General features: G+C 41.9%; 1 protein-coding gene across 14 annotated transcripts in view; it reads left to right on the top strand.

The window, feature by feature from the left end:
* Positions 1-15,780, top strand: part of ST3GAL6 (ST3 beta-galactoside alpha-2,3-sialyltransferase 6) — an 85,445-nt gene that overhangs the window by 48,924 nt on the left and 20,741 nt on the right. For 13 of the 14 annotated variants that reach the window (XM_035894005.1, XM_035894009.1, XM_035894008.1 and 10 more), the window contains 3 exons: positions 12,624-12,723; positions 13,524-13,592; positions 14,875-14,952. In XM_035894005.1, coding sequence (XP_035749898.1) covers positions 12,635-12,723; positions 13,524-13,592; positions 14,875-14,952 — 236 coding nt within the window. In that variant the 5' untranslated portion in view covers positions 12,624-12,634. The remainder of the gene's footprint in view (positions 1-12,623; positions 12,724-13,523; positions 13,593-14,874; positions 14,953-15,780) is intronic. The other variant, XM_009638527.2, reaches the window with a different exon arrangement.

Here is a 15,780-nt window from a genome sequence, read left to right as displayed (position 1 = left end):
CAGTACCACTTCAGTCTCCTTTGGTGGGTTTCCTGTCCTTTTTTCTGCCCTGGTTCCCAAATGTAGACATTGGCAGGTCTATGAAAGGATGCTAAAAGGCGTAGGCAGGGATGTTATTCTCCAACTCCTGTACTAAACAATTATACGTGCTGCAAGGGGAATGTGTGGACAAGGGGAACGAACCACAAAACGTCCACAACATGCTGTCCCTAAATAGCATCTCCTTCTGTCACTGCTGGAGACAGACTAGATGGACATTGGCCTGACATAGTGGAGCGTTTCTTGTGCCTGTGTTGTTCACCTTGTGTGGTGGAGCGTAGGCTGGGTGTGTAAACTGGGTTTTGAGTAGCCAGACGGTTAAAATACTCGTTAGTATAAATACCATTTGTAGAGATTCTCAAGATTGACTGCCTCTTCTTGCAAAACATGTTAAGGAAATACTTCATTTTCATCAAAGCAATTTGAATGGAATAGCTGTTTTCATTCTTTCTTCTGTGCTAATAGCACGCCATAATTTGTTTTCAGCTTGGGACATTGGTTCTTAGATGGCTTAGTCTCAAATCTTAGGTTTTGTATTAGCTTAAAGATTTCTAATCTAAATTGAGAATGTTGTTCAGAGCTTTTTGAAAAGAATGGTGAAGTGAAATAGAATATGCATCTCATTTTTTCAGATTTCACAGAGAATATTTCCTATAATAAATGCTGGTTGGTGTCAGAGTGACTTTTTTCAAAGCTGGGTGACTGAAGTCAGCTAACACTACCTATTAAGTGACTGAAAAGGATATTTAATGTGTTTAACTTCAGGCAACTCTTTTGGGAGTTTTTGATGCTTATATGTTTGTGCGAGGCTTTTCAAAATTTAGCACCTTTTTTTTTTAAATTATTTCTGCCACACAATTGTGTGACAAGCAGATATAATGAAACCATGTTTCTGATGTCTTTCTGCATGTAGACTTCCTGATCTTTAATGAAAGATGAGCTTACAGGGTTTCTTTGTTCTACCCAGCTGCCTATTTTTTTTCCACAAAATTTGTGGAGGTCTCAAACGCGTTAAGTTCCTAATCTCCTGTCAAATTTGACTGAAATTAGCCAAAGGGGTTCAACAGTTCTGTAGGGAAGGAAGGACAGGACATGCACGCATACAGGGTATGATTGCATAAATCTCATTTCATGCTAAGAACACATGTGATATGACAGAACAAAAAGCCTTTTACTGTACTGCATTTCATGCTCTAATGGAGTTCTGCAGCATGAATAGCAATCTGATAGGACACGGTGATGCTGGAGGCTGAGGTGGATTTGATGTGGTCAGGGTAGCAAGGGAAAGATGTCAATAGGCAACACAGCAGGTCCTGCTTACAGCGTATCTGGCTCTAGAGGACTTCCAGTTTTATGCTGAAGCAAATATCAGACTTCATGTTTTATCCCTGCTGCAGTATGGGGCGGTTTGGTTATGGAAGAGCAGATCTGTGCCACAAAAGAAGAACATCACCCTGCTGTGACTCATGGGGAGGTGAGCCCTGTGTTGTCTCTGGGCTTACATGTTAACTCTCTTATCTTCAGAGGAGATATTCACACATACAGCCCTGGGCAAATCCGATGCTCAGCAAAGATCAGGTAAGGGAGGACAGCTAATCTGTTTAAAAATACTACAGTCCTGAAGAAACTCCTGTTCGTTTTGCTGTAGCGTTTAAGGACTGTTGAAACTGAGAATCGAACGGCAAAAAACCCGACAGTTTCACCTACGACAAACCAACTCGGCTTAGAAAGTAACAGATCAACCTGATGGAGGGCGCTGATGATAGGCCGTGGAAGGTACTGTGCGAAGCCATGGCTGCAGCAGGGATAGGGGCTGCGTGTCTGCAGCCTACCCCCGGCAGGAGAGCTGCCCAGCTGCCCAAACGCCTCCTGGGTCTCAGCTGGGCTGGTAGGCGTTGGAGCCACTACAGGGCAACCCCAGCAGGAGGGCTGTGAGACTGTAAAAGAGGATGTGTGGGTGAAGTGAAATGCACCTTTGAATCCTCTCAGTTTTAGGGGTGACTGTCCTTTTCAAAAAAAACCCCAAAAACCAACCAAACAGAAGCCCCGCCCCCCCAACAGTGATATATCAATTTTCAGTTTTGGGGAGGAAATGGGTTGTTTTTAACCTTCAGTGAGGATTGAGGTCTGCAAGTCCTAAATGGGCGTCTCTGTGTAGCACTGAGAAAAGCATATAAGCTTTCCCAGCATTCCCTACTGACTAATTTAGGCAGCTTTCCTCCCAGACAGATGGCAATTGAAGATTACCATCGAAGATAATTAGCTTTCCTCATGTATAGGTAAGGAAACTAAGGTGCATTATTCAGGGCTATGAACTCCACTATAGGATGAATAACCCCTAAAAATTAGCACTGCAATACCGGCTCTTGTAGTGTCATTTTATAGCTCTGTATACACCGAAATATGTAAATGAACTTGTGCAAACTTCTCCATAAGAGGCTGAGTTCATTTACAACAACTAACAGTTGCTCTGTGAAGAATTCCAGTTCTGGTATTATGTCTTTTAGCCTGCTCCTCTGTACCTGGGTTTTTATTGTGAATTTGATTTCAGCTTTGTCTGAGGAAACACAATTAATGGTGCTCTGAATGCTGAAGTTGGATACACCTACATCTATGTTCCCATTGGAAAGTTCATTACTTTACAAATAAATCTTAAAAAAAACCCCAACGCAACACATGTAGACTTACTGGCAACTTTTCCCCATTCAGAAAAGATGTCAGTTAGGACTTTACGTGCTGCGTTAAATACCCTTCAGGACTAAGTTTTTTCAACTATGCTCTGTATCTCACAGCTCTCAAAATCCTCAAGATAAGTACTGTTTGAATATTGTATGTGGTAGTTTTCCTGTATTCACATTTAAGAAGTGAAACAAAGCACTAAAAGCCTTTAGGGCATCAGATGCAGGCTCTGCTGCAACCTGTACAACAGTTCTTTGTTAATTCAAAACCACTTTACCGTCCACAAAGCATTCTCATAGTTACGAAGTTGTTCAGTGAGAGCTTTTCTTCTTTTTTTTTTTTTTTTCTTCTTGTTTTAAATAATATTTTTTGAGCTTTAGTGCTAAGGAAGCAAAGCTACATCTAAAGAAGGCTTTTGAAAACAGCCTTAATATTTACAATATTTGAGCTTTTCCAGTTTGGCACTGTCAGTTTGGGTTTGGCTTTCTTACAGTAGTTAGTAGTTAAGGTGTGTATTCTGATTCATTTTCAAGATCCAAAGGCAATGTGAATGTATTCATTGCAACACTGAATCAAGAGCACTGGAAATGTAAGGCATTAACATTATCAGAGAAGCTACTCAAACTGTTGGTGTCCTGCAACTTTCTCCTGAGCCGTCAGGATCGCTGCCCTGGGGAATTTCCAAGACTTAGCAGTAGTGTGGGGTAAGTGCTACCACTTACCTCCATTTTCCTCCCTCCCTGAATTAATTTAGCTTTACACTTTTCACTGACTTGTTTTGCTGCATTCCTGAGAATCCCAGAGCTCACCATCAGCACACGTGCATCTGCAGCAGAATGCAGCAGATTGACTTGCAGAATTTGCTGTTGGAGTCAATTCCGTCTCAAACAGCTGGGGGGGTGGGGTGGGTGGGTGTTGGGGTTTTTTGGTGTGTGTGTGTTTGTTTTAGTTTTTAACCAGTTAGGGCAAGATAGGGAGCAACACAGCAAAAATCAGTGAACGTAGTATGTTTGGGGCTCTGACTACAGACATGCTTTGCATGTCATTTAAATGAAAATTAAACTGTTCAGTTTTGTATGCTGGTAGGAGCACATTCACACCTATTTGCTGGGCCTCTGGCTTTTTAAAGTATGGGGACTAAAAATTCTGGTAAAAAGAGCTGTGGCATCAGGTGATGGCAGTTCATGGATATTTGGACTCAATCATGACTGGGGCTTGCAAACCCTACTGTGAAAACCAGTTGTACAGAAAGCACCTGTGTCTCTTCAGGGGCAGATTCTGACACCAGTACAGATTAGAATTTATACTGCTATGACTAAGCAAGAAATAAGTCTGATTTACTTGGGACTTGATGTAGATGGGGAGCGTTTCAGTCTCCAGGTACTGGTAGTGAAGCAAGTTATTAGCCTTCTCAGTTACGTTTTTGTTTTTTTTTTTTTAAACAAAACATTCCCTCCACTGCTGTTCTTAAGAGACCCAGTTTTGCTTGTGAAGGGGCGAGGGCACAGTTGATGATTTATTTTAACCTAGGGTTGAGGTTATAATTTATTTTCCCCAAGCTGACTGGTAGATTTAGTTTCATAATTCCCAGCCATTTTTGTGAGAGCTGAGTTAAATCACTAGCTCCAAATCAGCCAGAGCTGGATGTTTTAGATATCCAAGGCATTATTAGAAGACATAGTGTGCTTTGTTTTAAGGTGAGCTTAATGCTGTAGTGAATGTGCACGCATAATACAGATAAAATTCTCTTGATTGGACCTTTATTTAGATTGAACATGGTTTCTGGGGGGAAAAAAACGGTGAGCTAGTACAGTTTGTAACTGAACTGTTTTGAAACCTGACTAATTTGGCTATTTCCAGCCTTTTCTCCTTCCACTTTTTTCCGTCTTTTCTCTCTGGGAAACCCAAGAAAGCTTGTTCGTTTGACCTCTAGCCTCTGACTCTGCAGGCACTCATGGACAAAGAATAGTGGGTGTGAATGAGTAACTGATGGTGTAGTGGGATGTATATCTTTCTATTAATCATCTTCTGTTTTCTCAAGCGTTGTGTTGTGTAGTGTGTGTCTCATCTTTGTTGTTTAAAAGGAGGTGAAGAAGCAAAACAACTCAAAACCACGATGCTCTATTCCTTCAGAAAGAGCAGCTCTCTCAAGTTGACAGAAATCTTTTCAGTTATGCAAGTCAAGGTGTGGGGAGAAAGTGATGTGAACCCTGACCCCCAGAACATGGCTTGTTTATATTCCAGTCTTTCTGGAAGAAGAGCTGAAGGGAGAGGGGAAACATGGGCTGAGAAGGAACAGTGTTGTCACCACAGTATGCAGGAGGAGCTGCATGAGTTTATAGCACACGTTCTCGGTGTATTTTGTTGTAGTGTATTATACCAACACCTATGATGTGTAATATATAAATAGCAGCCTAGCTCAGGCTGGCTAAAGCTTTAAAGGTTAATCTGGGAGACTACAGCAGGGCTGGAAGAAATCTTTCAGCTGAGGCTGTGTTACTGAATTTGTGATTTATTTTTTTTTAATAATTTTTTTTTTAAAGGTATAGTTAGAGCTGGATTTGTGACGTTTGCTTTGATTAAAGCTTTGGAAGTTGAGGAAGCAAAGGTATCTGTGCTCAGCTCATACCTGCTTTGGACTTTGCATGCACCGGTTAGCTTTTGACCGACCCCAAGGTAGTTGTTTTTGTACTGCACTGCATCTCTGTCGCTGCTGGGCATGGGAGTAACAGCTGGTCTGTGTTCAAGTGCGCTAGAGGAAGAAAGGAAAAACAAAAAAGGTGTGTTGGGGGAAGCCTGTGGAGGGACAGCAGAGGGAAAGCCTATGGAAACGTCTGTTCCCAACTTCTGTTCACTTTTGCATAAATCGGCCACTTATAGTCCTCATCCCAAGGTACAAAAGCAGGCAAGAAACTGAGGCTGTTCTTATTCTTGGTCATAATTATAGGCAAGGTTTCTGGAAATCTGTGATACTTGGAAAGTACCAGTTAGATGAGAATCCAGTAGTTGTTATTGTTCCTCTTCCCCTCAAAGCCACAAGTCGGATTTGGATCTACCCTGGGCTGACTTTTAAACTCAAGTTAGAGTGTTTTAACTGTGCTACAAGAAGCGTGTCCATTGTTGGACAATGCCATTTTGGAACATTAGGGGATATTTTTTTCTATCTTGGAGGGGAAAAATAATTAAAAACAACATTCACCAGCTGAGACATATCAAACCAGCTATCTCTTTTACGCTTGCAGTTTTACTTGTGTGTCTACACTATGCAGTGGAGCACGCTGTCACCTTGAGCTGGTGCCAGGGATCCACATTGCACTGTGATAATCTGAGCCAAAATACTAGCTCAGATCTCAAGGGTGGCATAGCAACCCTGTGATAGCCCCAAGCTGGAGGTGTAATGTGTTTGCCTCTCCACAGGGCTAATTAACTCAGCATCAGACGGTTCAATACTGCTCCTATTTGAGGGCCATTTCAGTGATACCTAATGCCTGTGCTCCATTGTGTTTTACTCATCAGGGTTTTCTGGCAGGATGCACTGGTGGATGCTTTGTACTCCTCTTTCTCATTTGTGGACCTAGTATTTGGTGTCAGTATAAGTGACATTAAATTTTGCATTGTTAGGCCCAAAAGTGGTATCTCTGTGAAAGAACACACATCATTGATTGTGGTACCTCTGAGAACAGGTTCATAGAATTTTTTTTTTTTTTTTCAGCCAAAAGGGGGACTGTTTCAGTAAGCTTTAAAAAGCTTGTCGTAACTTGACTTAGGCTTGTACATGTGTTTTCTTGCTATCCAGGAAACAGTCTGATGCGTGCATTCAACATCTCTTTCTCTGGCTTTTTCATTTTTTCCATTCCTGCCCCCACTGTGGGGCACATGTAAAAGCTCAGGTGCTCAGGCAGAGAGAGGGAAGAGGAGTGAAAACGGAGCTACACCACTGAACAGATGGTACTGCGCTAGATAAAAAAGGAGTTTAGAACAAGAGTCTGAGCATGGTAGTAAGACTCTAAGAGTAAGTCAGGACCTGCAGGGCTTTTGCAGCTTTTGCCAAACTCTCCCTGCTGATGGCATATCTTCCTGGGAGACTACAAACTCATGTTTTCTGGATTTTGTCTGAAATGTTGAAGAGCTTAGGTTTGCCTAGAGCAAGCCAGCATACCTGATTTCTTGCATTTAAAGGTAGTAATGGGAATGAGGTGAGAGCATGGGGCTGGAGATGAAGGTTTGGAGGGGTGTAGGTGCTGCCCTGCCTGTTACGCTGAAGACACAAAGAGAAACTCTGCTCATTCCTGGGCCTGCCTGCAGCCTTCTGGAAGGGAGCTAACCTTCCTCTTACACCAGCTGTCCTGTCTAGGTAAATTAGGATTGCAGGGGATGAAAATACAATAGATTTGACTGGACTCAGATTCTTTATCAATACCTTTTAATCACAGGATGTGTCTGCATGGGAAGAGTTTCCGAGCTTGTAAGTAGGGCTGGAGAGTCACACAAGAGGGCAAGTGGTGCAGAGATCTCCTTGAGGATTTTGGACAGAAGCAAACTGAAATGGCGATTGTCAATGAAAAATACTGTGTGAGTTGCTTTTCCTCCTTGCTTGGCCCAGCTGGCAGGCATGTTCTGGTGAGGAGCAAATACTGGTGTCTATACTTGAAAGACAAAAATGGAATAAAATAATCATGAATTGTCCACAAAATGATAAATGTGTTGCTGTCTCTTGTGGTACAGAATAGGTTTCACTGTTAGCAGGATGATGAAAGGGATGGAGGCAAGCACTTAGGCCCTAAACCAAATCTCTTAACTCTTGCAGCCTGTCCTGAATTAGTGTGCAGCCGTACAAAAGGTCAAAGGTGGACATAGCTCTAGTCTACATTTGTCCCCAGTAGATTAATGTCAGCAGAGGCTGCATTTCTGACCGCAGTAGCTGATAAAGAACATGGGTTAACGACATCTACTGAATGAACGTCACTACTACTCTGATACTAGATCTACTGGCCATCCTTGTTTGCTGTTGAGTACTTGGAGGAAATCCTGCTGTTCTCTTTTTAAGTCTTCTGTAGTAGTTGGAGAAAGGGGAAATGTTAGGGGAAACATTGGAAACCCTCCTTAACAAAGAGAAGCTGTCTCTAGAGGAAGACATCTTTATTCACAGTTAATCAGGATGCTGTTGAAGTAATGGCTAGTTCAGTATGCTGTTGGAAGGAAAGAAGGCTCCAGTTTTCATAGTTGGCAGACTCTTCTACTGCTTATCCCCTCATCACTGAAAGGGAGCAGGGCAGAAAAAGCCTGAAAACATCTTATCTTTCAGTGCAGGAAAATTCTTCAACTGCTGGTAAAGATCATATGTGTGGTGTGTTGGTGGAAGTCCCCAATGACATTTTGACACAGTAAAGCCTTAGTTTTTTGATGTCATGGTTTGGGCAGGCCTTCAGGAGCAGGAATAATTGCTTTGGCTTTGTGTGGGGTGGGGCAGATTAGCGAGAGTCTTTTCCAATTAAGATGCTGTTAAACTTGCCACTTCAAAACCAAGTCACTGTTGTCAGCGAGTTGGAAATGTAGTTTTAATTCAGGGCTGCTTTGCTGGGATAATCCAGCATATCTACCTTCCTCATTTAAACTTAACACTTCTGAGGAGTTCTGTTTCTTAATAAACTAAAATCAAAAGGAGCATTGGAAATGATGAAAAAAATTAAGGAGTGTGTGAGGGAAGGCACTGGACTGACTCAGCCACTTCAGACTGCTGCTGTGCTATCGTATTGTCCGCCACAGCATTTCCTTCTTGAAGAGGGGGAGAATTAATGAACCATGCACGTACTTAGAGCAAGAACTGGAAGAGTTAATGATGAATCGAGTATAGATTTGGCAGAAGAAATACATAGATACGTGCCGTAATGTGCTCACGTTTAGCAGCTTAACTTGAGACAAATGAGAACATGAGAGAACTCCCTCCTTGGTTGTCCATTTGCTGTGTAGTTGTTCCACCGGGCACGCACTACGTTCTGACCAAAAGGAAGCCGTGCTGCAGGACTGGTGAGCACAAGCAAGCTCACAAAATACTGCCTGCATCTTAAAATTCCTGATGTTTCTTTTTAAACTTTAGTAGGTTTTTATGTGCTTTTTCCTCTGTCCCTTTAAATTTCAAGGTCCACTCAAAGCATATTTTCAAGCTCGCTTCCCTTCCTCCCCCACAATTACAAGGGTTAGGAATTTGAGGTCTCAGTGAGCTGAAATTTTCATGCTGTTAGTTGCAACAGCAAGAAGTTCAGCTGTCACAAGACTAGGTATGGAGCTAAGATTGTTTTAAGATGAGTGGCATTTAATTTAGTGGTAACCACCTTTTAGTTTAATTATTAACTATTTACTTTAGTAATAGTCAAGGGTGCTTTACAAAATAAGTAGAACAGATGGAAAAGCCTCCTGCTTATTATTAACAACCTAATTTTAAGCAAGAAAGCAAAAGGAAGGCTTACCAGTGTTACAAAAAAGGCGATTGTAGTGTGGTCATGTGATTGCCCAGTCCAACAGCTGTAGTTTCCTGCATGATTACTTTATTCTGTGGCATGGCTGCATCAACTGCCTATGTAAGTTGAAAGATAAGCAGAGGCTACGAGATAGTGGCTCGTATCAGATGCCACGCTTACGGAAGTAGCAGAATAAAGGTAATTGTAAGTGAAGATGCAGCTCTGACAAGGACGTTGGTTCCTCACTTCTACCCAGGGAAGAAGAAATGAGCTGGGCTTATATAGCGAATTTGTCACATACCCAGATGCATCTCTGTGGTGAGTTGGTGGGAGCTGGGTGGACCCATCTGTCCATTGGAGATGCAGGACTGATCTCCAAGGTCTCTTAATACCGTAACAGAGTCTGTCCTGTCTAATTCTGTAACTGTAGCTCTGACTTGGCAGGGGTGCAAAGTTGAACAGCAGAAGTTAGCTTAGATTCCTGTTAAAAAATGCCCATTAATCTTTTTACAATACTTAATGCATCCCGTTGCTTGCTTGCTTTCAGAAAATCGACCAGCTAACAGTGTGAATGTTGGGCATTGGCATGTTGGGTTCCTCGCTCCTTTCATTGTGTGGATCACTGTAGGCTTTTTAGAAAGAGGAGGGAATTGAATAGTTGAGCTCCAGCTTTGTCCTCCTTGTTTTGCTTAACCCTGACTGACCTTGACCTAAGGGCACCGTGACCTCTGTCAGTCAGGTTGATGGGCTTATACCAAGATGCTGTGTCTTGTCTTGTGATAAATAAGCTGCAATGTGACTGTCATTTTACATCTGAACTGTGTCTTGTCAGTTGCCTATTTTCTTGCATCTCTGACTGTGGGAATTTTCCAGTGCAATATTTGAATTGTAGGAGTTTGTTTTCCTTTGATTAACTTTCTGTAACACTCAGCTATTTTAAAATAGGAAGGGAGAGCTGGAAAATGCTGTCAAAATTAAAAATATACCCAGAATAGTTTCTTCCATAAACAAGGCAATGGTTCTGTTTACTAACCTGCTGGTTAAGGAATTCTTCACTATAAAGACCATCTTGACTACAGAACTTCCTCTTCAAAGCACCAAATGAAGCTAGGTACTGGGGGATGGGATGGTGAGAAGACACTTGTATAATTAAAGACCATTTTATGTTCCTAAGAGCTGAGTTAAGTACACCCTTAATATGTGTGTGCCAGGCTGAATGTCCTATGTAAAATACTGAAAGTTGTTACAGACTCCTTATGATCCTGTTTGAAGAATGACATTGACTTTACATTCTCTTGTTTTAATGAATTATTTGCAGGCTATATTTGTATATATCTTTGTAAACAATTTACGAACAGAATTTTATCTGAAGAGCTGGTTCATTATATTCTGTTGTTTAACTGAGGTAGTCATTAACTGAATTGGAAGTAAAAAGTAAAGAGTGGATTTCCACTTCAGTGGGATATTTTAGCAAACTTTTGCAAAGCAGGAGGGGGTAAAAATACTGACAATGAAAGGAAAAAAAACCCCAGAGCACGTAGTATCTTTTTCAAGTGAGCGAGCCAATTGCTGTTAATGACACTTGACTAAACCCAGTATATGAGTTTTCTTGTAATGTTCTTCTAGTTTTGGGGAAAGACTTACAAAACTATTGGAAAAACTCAGGGTTTGGTCTAGAAGTTGAGAGTGACTGTCAAAAAAAAATTGCAGTGACTCTTCAAGAAGAGTCCAGGGGATCGGAGGTGTGAGGGAGGCAGTGATACTTCTCGAGGAGGGGTGAAAGGTTGAAATAGTAACAGCTGCAGCCTGTAAGTATTTTGTCCAGAACAGAGCAGGGCAGCCTGGAGGATATACTTAAGGTTGATAGATTATAGCTTGTTCATTGCATGGCTTTGTTACTGGTAGATGCTGTTATAAAACCCCATCTCTGACCCTGCAATTAAACTCCTGTGAATAAGGAAGTGTGGTGGCTTGTTGCTCTCTAGTCATTGTAAGAAATAGTTCAGTTAGGTATTTCATCAGGGGTGAAGCTATATAAGTGGCAGTAGTTCGCTTCTCAATTTCTAATAACAAAATGTAGCACGCTCTAGTAGTTTCTTGGCCTTTAATATAAGGTCTGACATTAAGATGTTACTAGCATAAAGCATATTGCTTTAAATCCCTTGGACTATATCTACCTTGAGTTTTACTGCCTAAGGGCTGTTTAATGCGGCTTTAAAATAACAGCGACTCTAAAAAGCAACATGGAATTTAAAAAAAAAAAAAAAAAAAAGGAAATAACAAACCATAAAGCCAGAGGCTGTGTTCTTGGAAGATGCAGCAGTGTGTTTGGATATGGCTTGGGTTTGCTGGACAGCTTTTTGCTACCTTCACTTTAAAATACAGATATGCAAGTAGGTGTTTATGCATTGCATTCATTGAACCTGCTTCCTATGATAGGGGGAGAAGTTAAAATAATAGAAGGATATAGCTCTCAAGTAAATTTCCACAGTAACTTGTGGCCAGGATGGCTATTTTGGACTTTCAGAAGATGAAGCAACAACAGTTCATTCATAGCTACTGAAAGGGCAGCTCAGTGTGTTAGACGTGAGCAATGCAGAAGTTGCTTTTCCCCCAGGTTTTCTGCCAGCTACATGAGCTTCTGATATTTATCTGGTTTTCTTTTACTAGACTGTGCAATGAGGTGAAAACTCGTTTTTGAAAAATGAACACTTTCTCTGCTATTTTTCCCTAACTTAGTAAGTTCCACAGATTGGGTCCTAACTTCTCTTCCTCGCTTTGTGATGTGTGAAAATAGCATTTTTCTGTCATTTGAGCAACGAAGCCTAGCCTGTGTCAGGAGCTGGAGACTGCAGGACATGAGGGCATAAGCAGATAGCGTCAGTGCAGCTTTAAATGTCCAAAACCAGACTTTAAGAATATCCCGTGATCCTAAAAAACCCAACTGCAGTTTGTGGCAGCTCATACTCTGCTCTGCTTCATCAGCATCAGCCTGTCTGCCTCCTGCAAAGTGCCAGTGCTTGTTTAACTGTCTAATTATGGAAGCTGGTAGTGGGTGGTGCAAGAAAGGGGAGAAGCGCAGGTACCTGTAAAGGCCAACTTCTGACCCAAGAGGCTGGTTTCTTTGGGCTGACAGAGCTCCTACTCTGGCATGCTTCTGGAAGAGCCCATCTTCCTCCTGTGTCTTCAGAGAGAACCTAGAGTGAGCCTCTCTCAGTGCTGCTGCGCAGAGTATGAGCATGTGGTAGGTGTGAAGCAGCATTCAGCTCCTGTTACTGGGACTTTGTGTGAGAAATCAAACTGGAGTGATCCCCCGTCAAATTTGTGGTGGTGGAGAATGGCTGTAATAATGATTTCCTTTCATAGGTTTCAAGTTGCTTTATAAAACTTCACGTTAATAGCATAACTTGGATTTAAGTTTCTGGTTTTGTTTTTCTTACATTTCAGGTCTACCAGTCATGAAACGAATTCTTCTGTTTTTCATCCTGGCTGCTGCTGTTATGTATGGTATACTGCATGGAAATCTGTGGAGAAATAACCTCTACTGGTATGGTGATGCTTTGTTCACTTACAGTGCAAACACCCTCATGGCTGTATGAGATGCATCTGTGGCTGAACAGCAACAACAATTCTGTTGATGACTAGTAATCAACAGAAGTGATTATTGCTCTGCGTGTGTGTGTTTGGTTTGTGGTTGGTTTTTTTTTTTTTTTTTTGTACTGTGAGGGAATGAATGTGATCATTCTGTCCTGTCGCCCCTTCTCTCGTGTCACTTTTAAACCTAGTAGTCAATTTGAGCCTGGTTGTATGGAGAGGTCAGGACCTCAGAGATAGGGAGCCCCTCTGAGTTCTATGAAAATAGGTGTTCAGGTGAGGAGAGATCTTATTTGTGTGTGTCGTGTGTCCCTATCTCCTCCCACCCCATGTGTGTTTAGTGTTAGCTTGTTCCTTTAAGATGTCTGATAAAGGATATGCAAGCAACCTGCTCCGCACATGGGAGTAACTGCGGGTGTAGTGGGCACCTTTTGAAGAGCTGAAATTTGTTGAGTCCCAGTGGCAGTCCCTGTGGGAAGTGAGCCTTCACTGACTCCAAGCTGCATGGGACACGTGGCTTGGGACCTAAAATTCAGGGCACTTATCGAAGGAGTTGAGTTTCCATTGGCCTTTTGCACAGCTGTGACCAGGACTGATCAGTGTGTTTGTGTTATGAAGATAATAGCCATAGCTTTTAAAAGCAGTGATTGATGTGCTCTCTCTTGTCTATAGCATACAATTGATACGAATGGCCTTCTGTTGCGGTTTCTTTTTATAGCAAACCACAGTGTTGTGACGTTTCCATTTTTGCAGGATTAGCTTTTATGGACAGACTTCCTCTGTGAGGGCTCCTCCTTCCTATGAGACTGGTGGAGTTACCCAGTAAGTTCAGCAGTTGAGTATTTTTTGTGGTGGGTTTTTTTTGGTTGGTTGGTTGGGTTTTAGGCAGGTCAGAGGGATTGAGACTAAAATCCAGAGCCTTTGTCTGTAGGCTCCCTGTGCAATTGGTTATTATACAGCTGTGTCTGTTGGCTGTTTCTGTTATGAACACAATTGTAACATGTCTGGCAGAAAGGAATTTGTCCATGTCATGTTTCCAGTGTTTGGTTAATATTTATGGCCACTTACAGTGGCTGTCTCTAACAAGCAATGAATTGTTGGAAGGACATTTGTTTATAACTTCAAAATTTCTGCAATTCTGAGTTATACCTGAAGAAAATTAGGAGAGCTACGAGGGCAACTTTTGTGCTTAAAATCTAACAAATCAGAGGTGTGGTTGACTTGTGCAAGTGCATGTATAAGCAGATCTTGTGCTAGTAAATTCCTGTAGTTACATTTGTGGGACTAATGAGCGCCTATGCTAAAACTTAAAAGCAGGCCTGTCTTCTCTCGAAGATAATCCTGCAAAATGCCATCTGTGAGGCTGATGCTGGAAAGCAATGAGCTGGCCAGCTGATACATTTCACAGGGTGCTTTCTCAGTGTCAGTATTCACATGACAACTTGAGGTTACCAAAAGCAATTAACCTTAATGGTCTGTTTGGCTTGTGGTTCTAATGTGGTGGTTTCATCCTTCTGTTCTTAATGCAGCCCAGATGCATGCATTGCTCACACTGAACTTTACCCTCCCTTCTGGGCTTCATATTTCTTATTAATTGGGCTAAATCGCCAAGGTGGGAATGTGCTCAGAAGTGTAAGTCTTAGCCTTATTATGAGAGGAATGACTTATCCCCAAAGAATCTCATTTTCCTTGAAGTACCCTGTGTGATGCTGTCTATTCTCCACTCCAAACAAGACTCCCCTCTCCTCTCTGAGGAGCGCTGGTGATGCCGTCTGGTATGGCTGCAGGGGCGATTCAGCCCAGGTGTCCTACTTCTCTGCAGGTGGGCCTGAGGTCCCACCTCTGGTTATGGCTGCTTTGATGAGCTGCTGAGGAAGGGAGGTTGCAGACCCCTTGGAGCAGCACCATGAGATAAAAGCCTTTACTAGTAAGAGTAATTGTACTGCAACGAGAAAGATCCATCTTTACAATACAGAGGCAATCATGAAAATTTGGTGTGAACTCGGTAATCAGCTTTTACTAATTTGGCTTGTCCGAGTTTCCCTACCTTGCTGCTGCTACCTGTTTCTGTTCTTGCTATTTCTTTCCAATTCTTCTTTTGCAGGCTGCCACCTACAGCTGTGGAGAGAAGGAATGTGCTGGACTCTTGTCTCCAGAAACCAGCATTTGAATCTTTACTGGGGTGAGTCTTCTGTGGGAAGGTGGGGGGCAAAGGCAAGGCTGTGCTGACTGAACTAGAAATGGGCTATTTGCATATTCTGGACTATTTCATGTTTTGATTCATGTCTGGAAGTACAGCTTCTGAGCTTGGGTTCATTGCTGCTTTTCCTAGTTGTGGCAACACAAGTTGCCACTGATCAGCATCTGAGCAATACCACACAACTAGCTCAACATGCTGGTGTATGTACTGAATAAATAAATACTTCCTGTTCAGATATTGTAGCTGGTAACAGTGGAACTGTTTTAAAGATTGAAATACAAGCCTTCATTTTTTTTCCCCCATGCTTTTCCTGTAAAAGAAGCCTTCATGTCCAAGATCAAAATTCAGTCATTCTGCTATTAAGAACCTGGACTTAAAATATTAAGATTTTCTGGTAGCTAGGTATTTCTGTAGCAGCCAGGGACCAAAGAAGTTTTGAAAATCTCTTTGTTTGATTTGGAAAGAGGAGTATAAAATGTACAAAAATTCATCCAGTCTTTAATGATATCAGATTCTTCCTCTTCGTTGGAATTTTAATTTTAATGGAATTTAATTTTAATAGCATTCGGGGTTATTCACGGTTTTGTTCCTCTGATAGTACTGTTGAATAGTGTGTAGGTGTCCTCCGCTTAAAGGTACTCATAGGAAGCCTCCTTTGTAAAGCAGTAGTTGGATGAAAAAAGGAAGAGCTTCAACCCAAAACAAAGGAGGTGTCTGGTCACAAAAGTGCATCCAAGAGGTTTGTGAGAAAATGCTGGGAGTTTTTGTCCTTAGAAGCACAGGTCTTGAATGACAGATCAAGGAAGTGCT

Source organism: Egretta garzetta, unplaced genomic scaffold (genome assembly GCF_000687185.1).
Source record: "Egretta garzetta isolate BGI_Z169 unplaced genomic scaffold, ASM68718v1 scaffold465, whole genome shotgun sequence".
Classification (NCBI taxonomy): Eukaryota; Metazoa; Chordata; class Aves; order Pelecaniformes; family Ardeidae; genus Egretta; species Egretta garzetta.
Note: the sequence above shows the minus strand (reverse complement) of the source record. Positions and strands in the feature narration are given on the sequence as shown.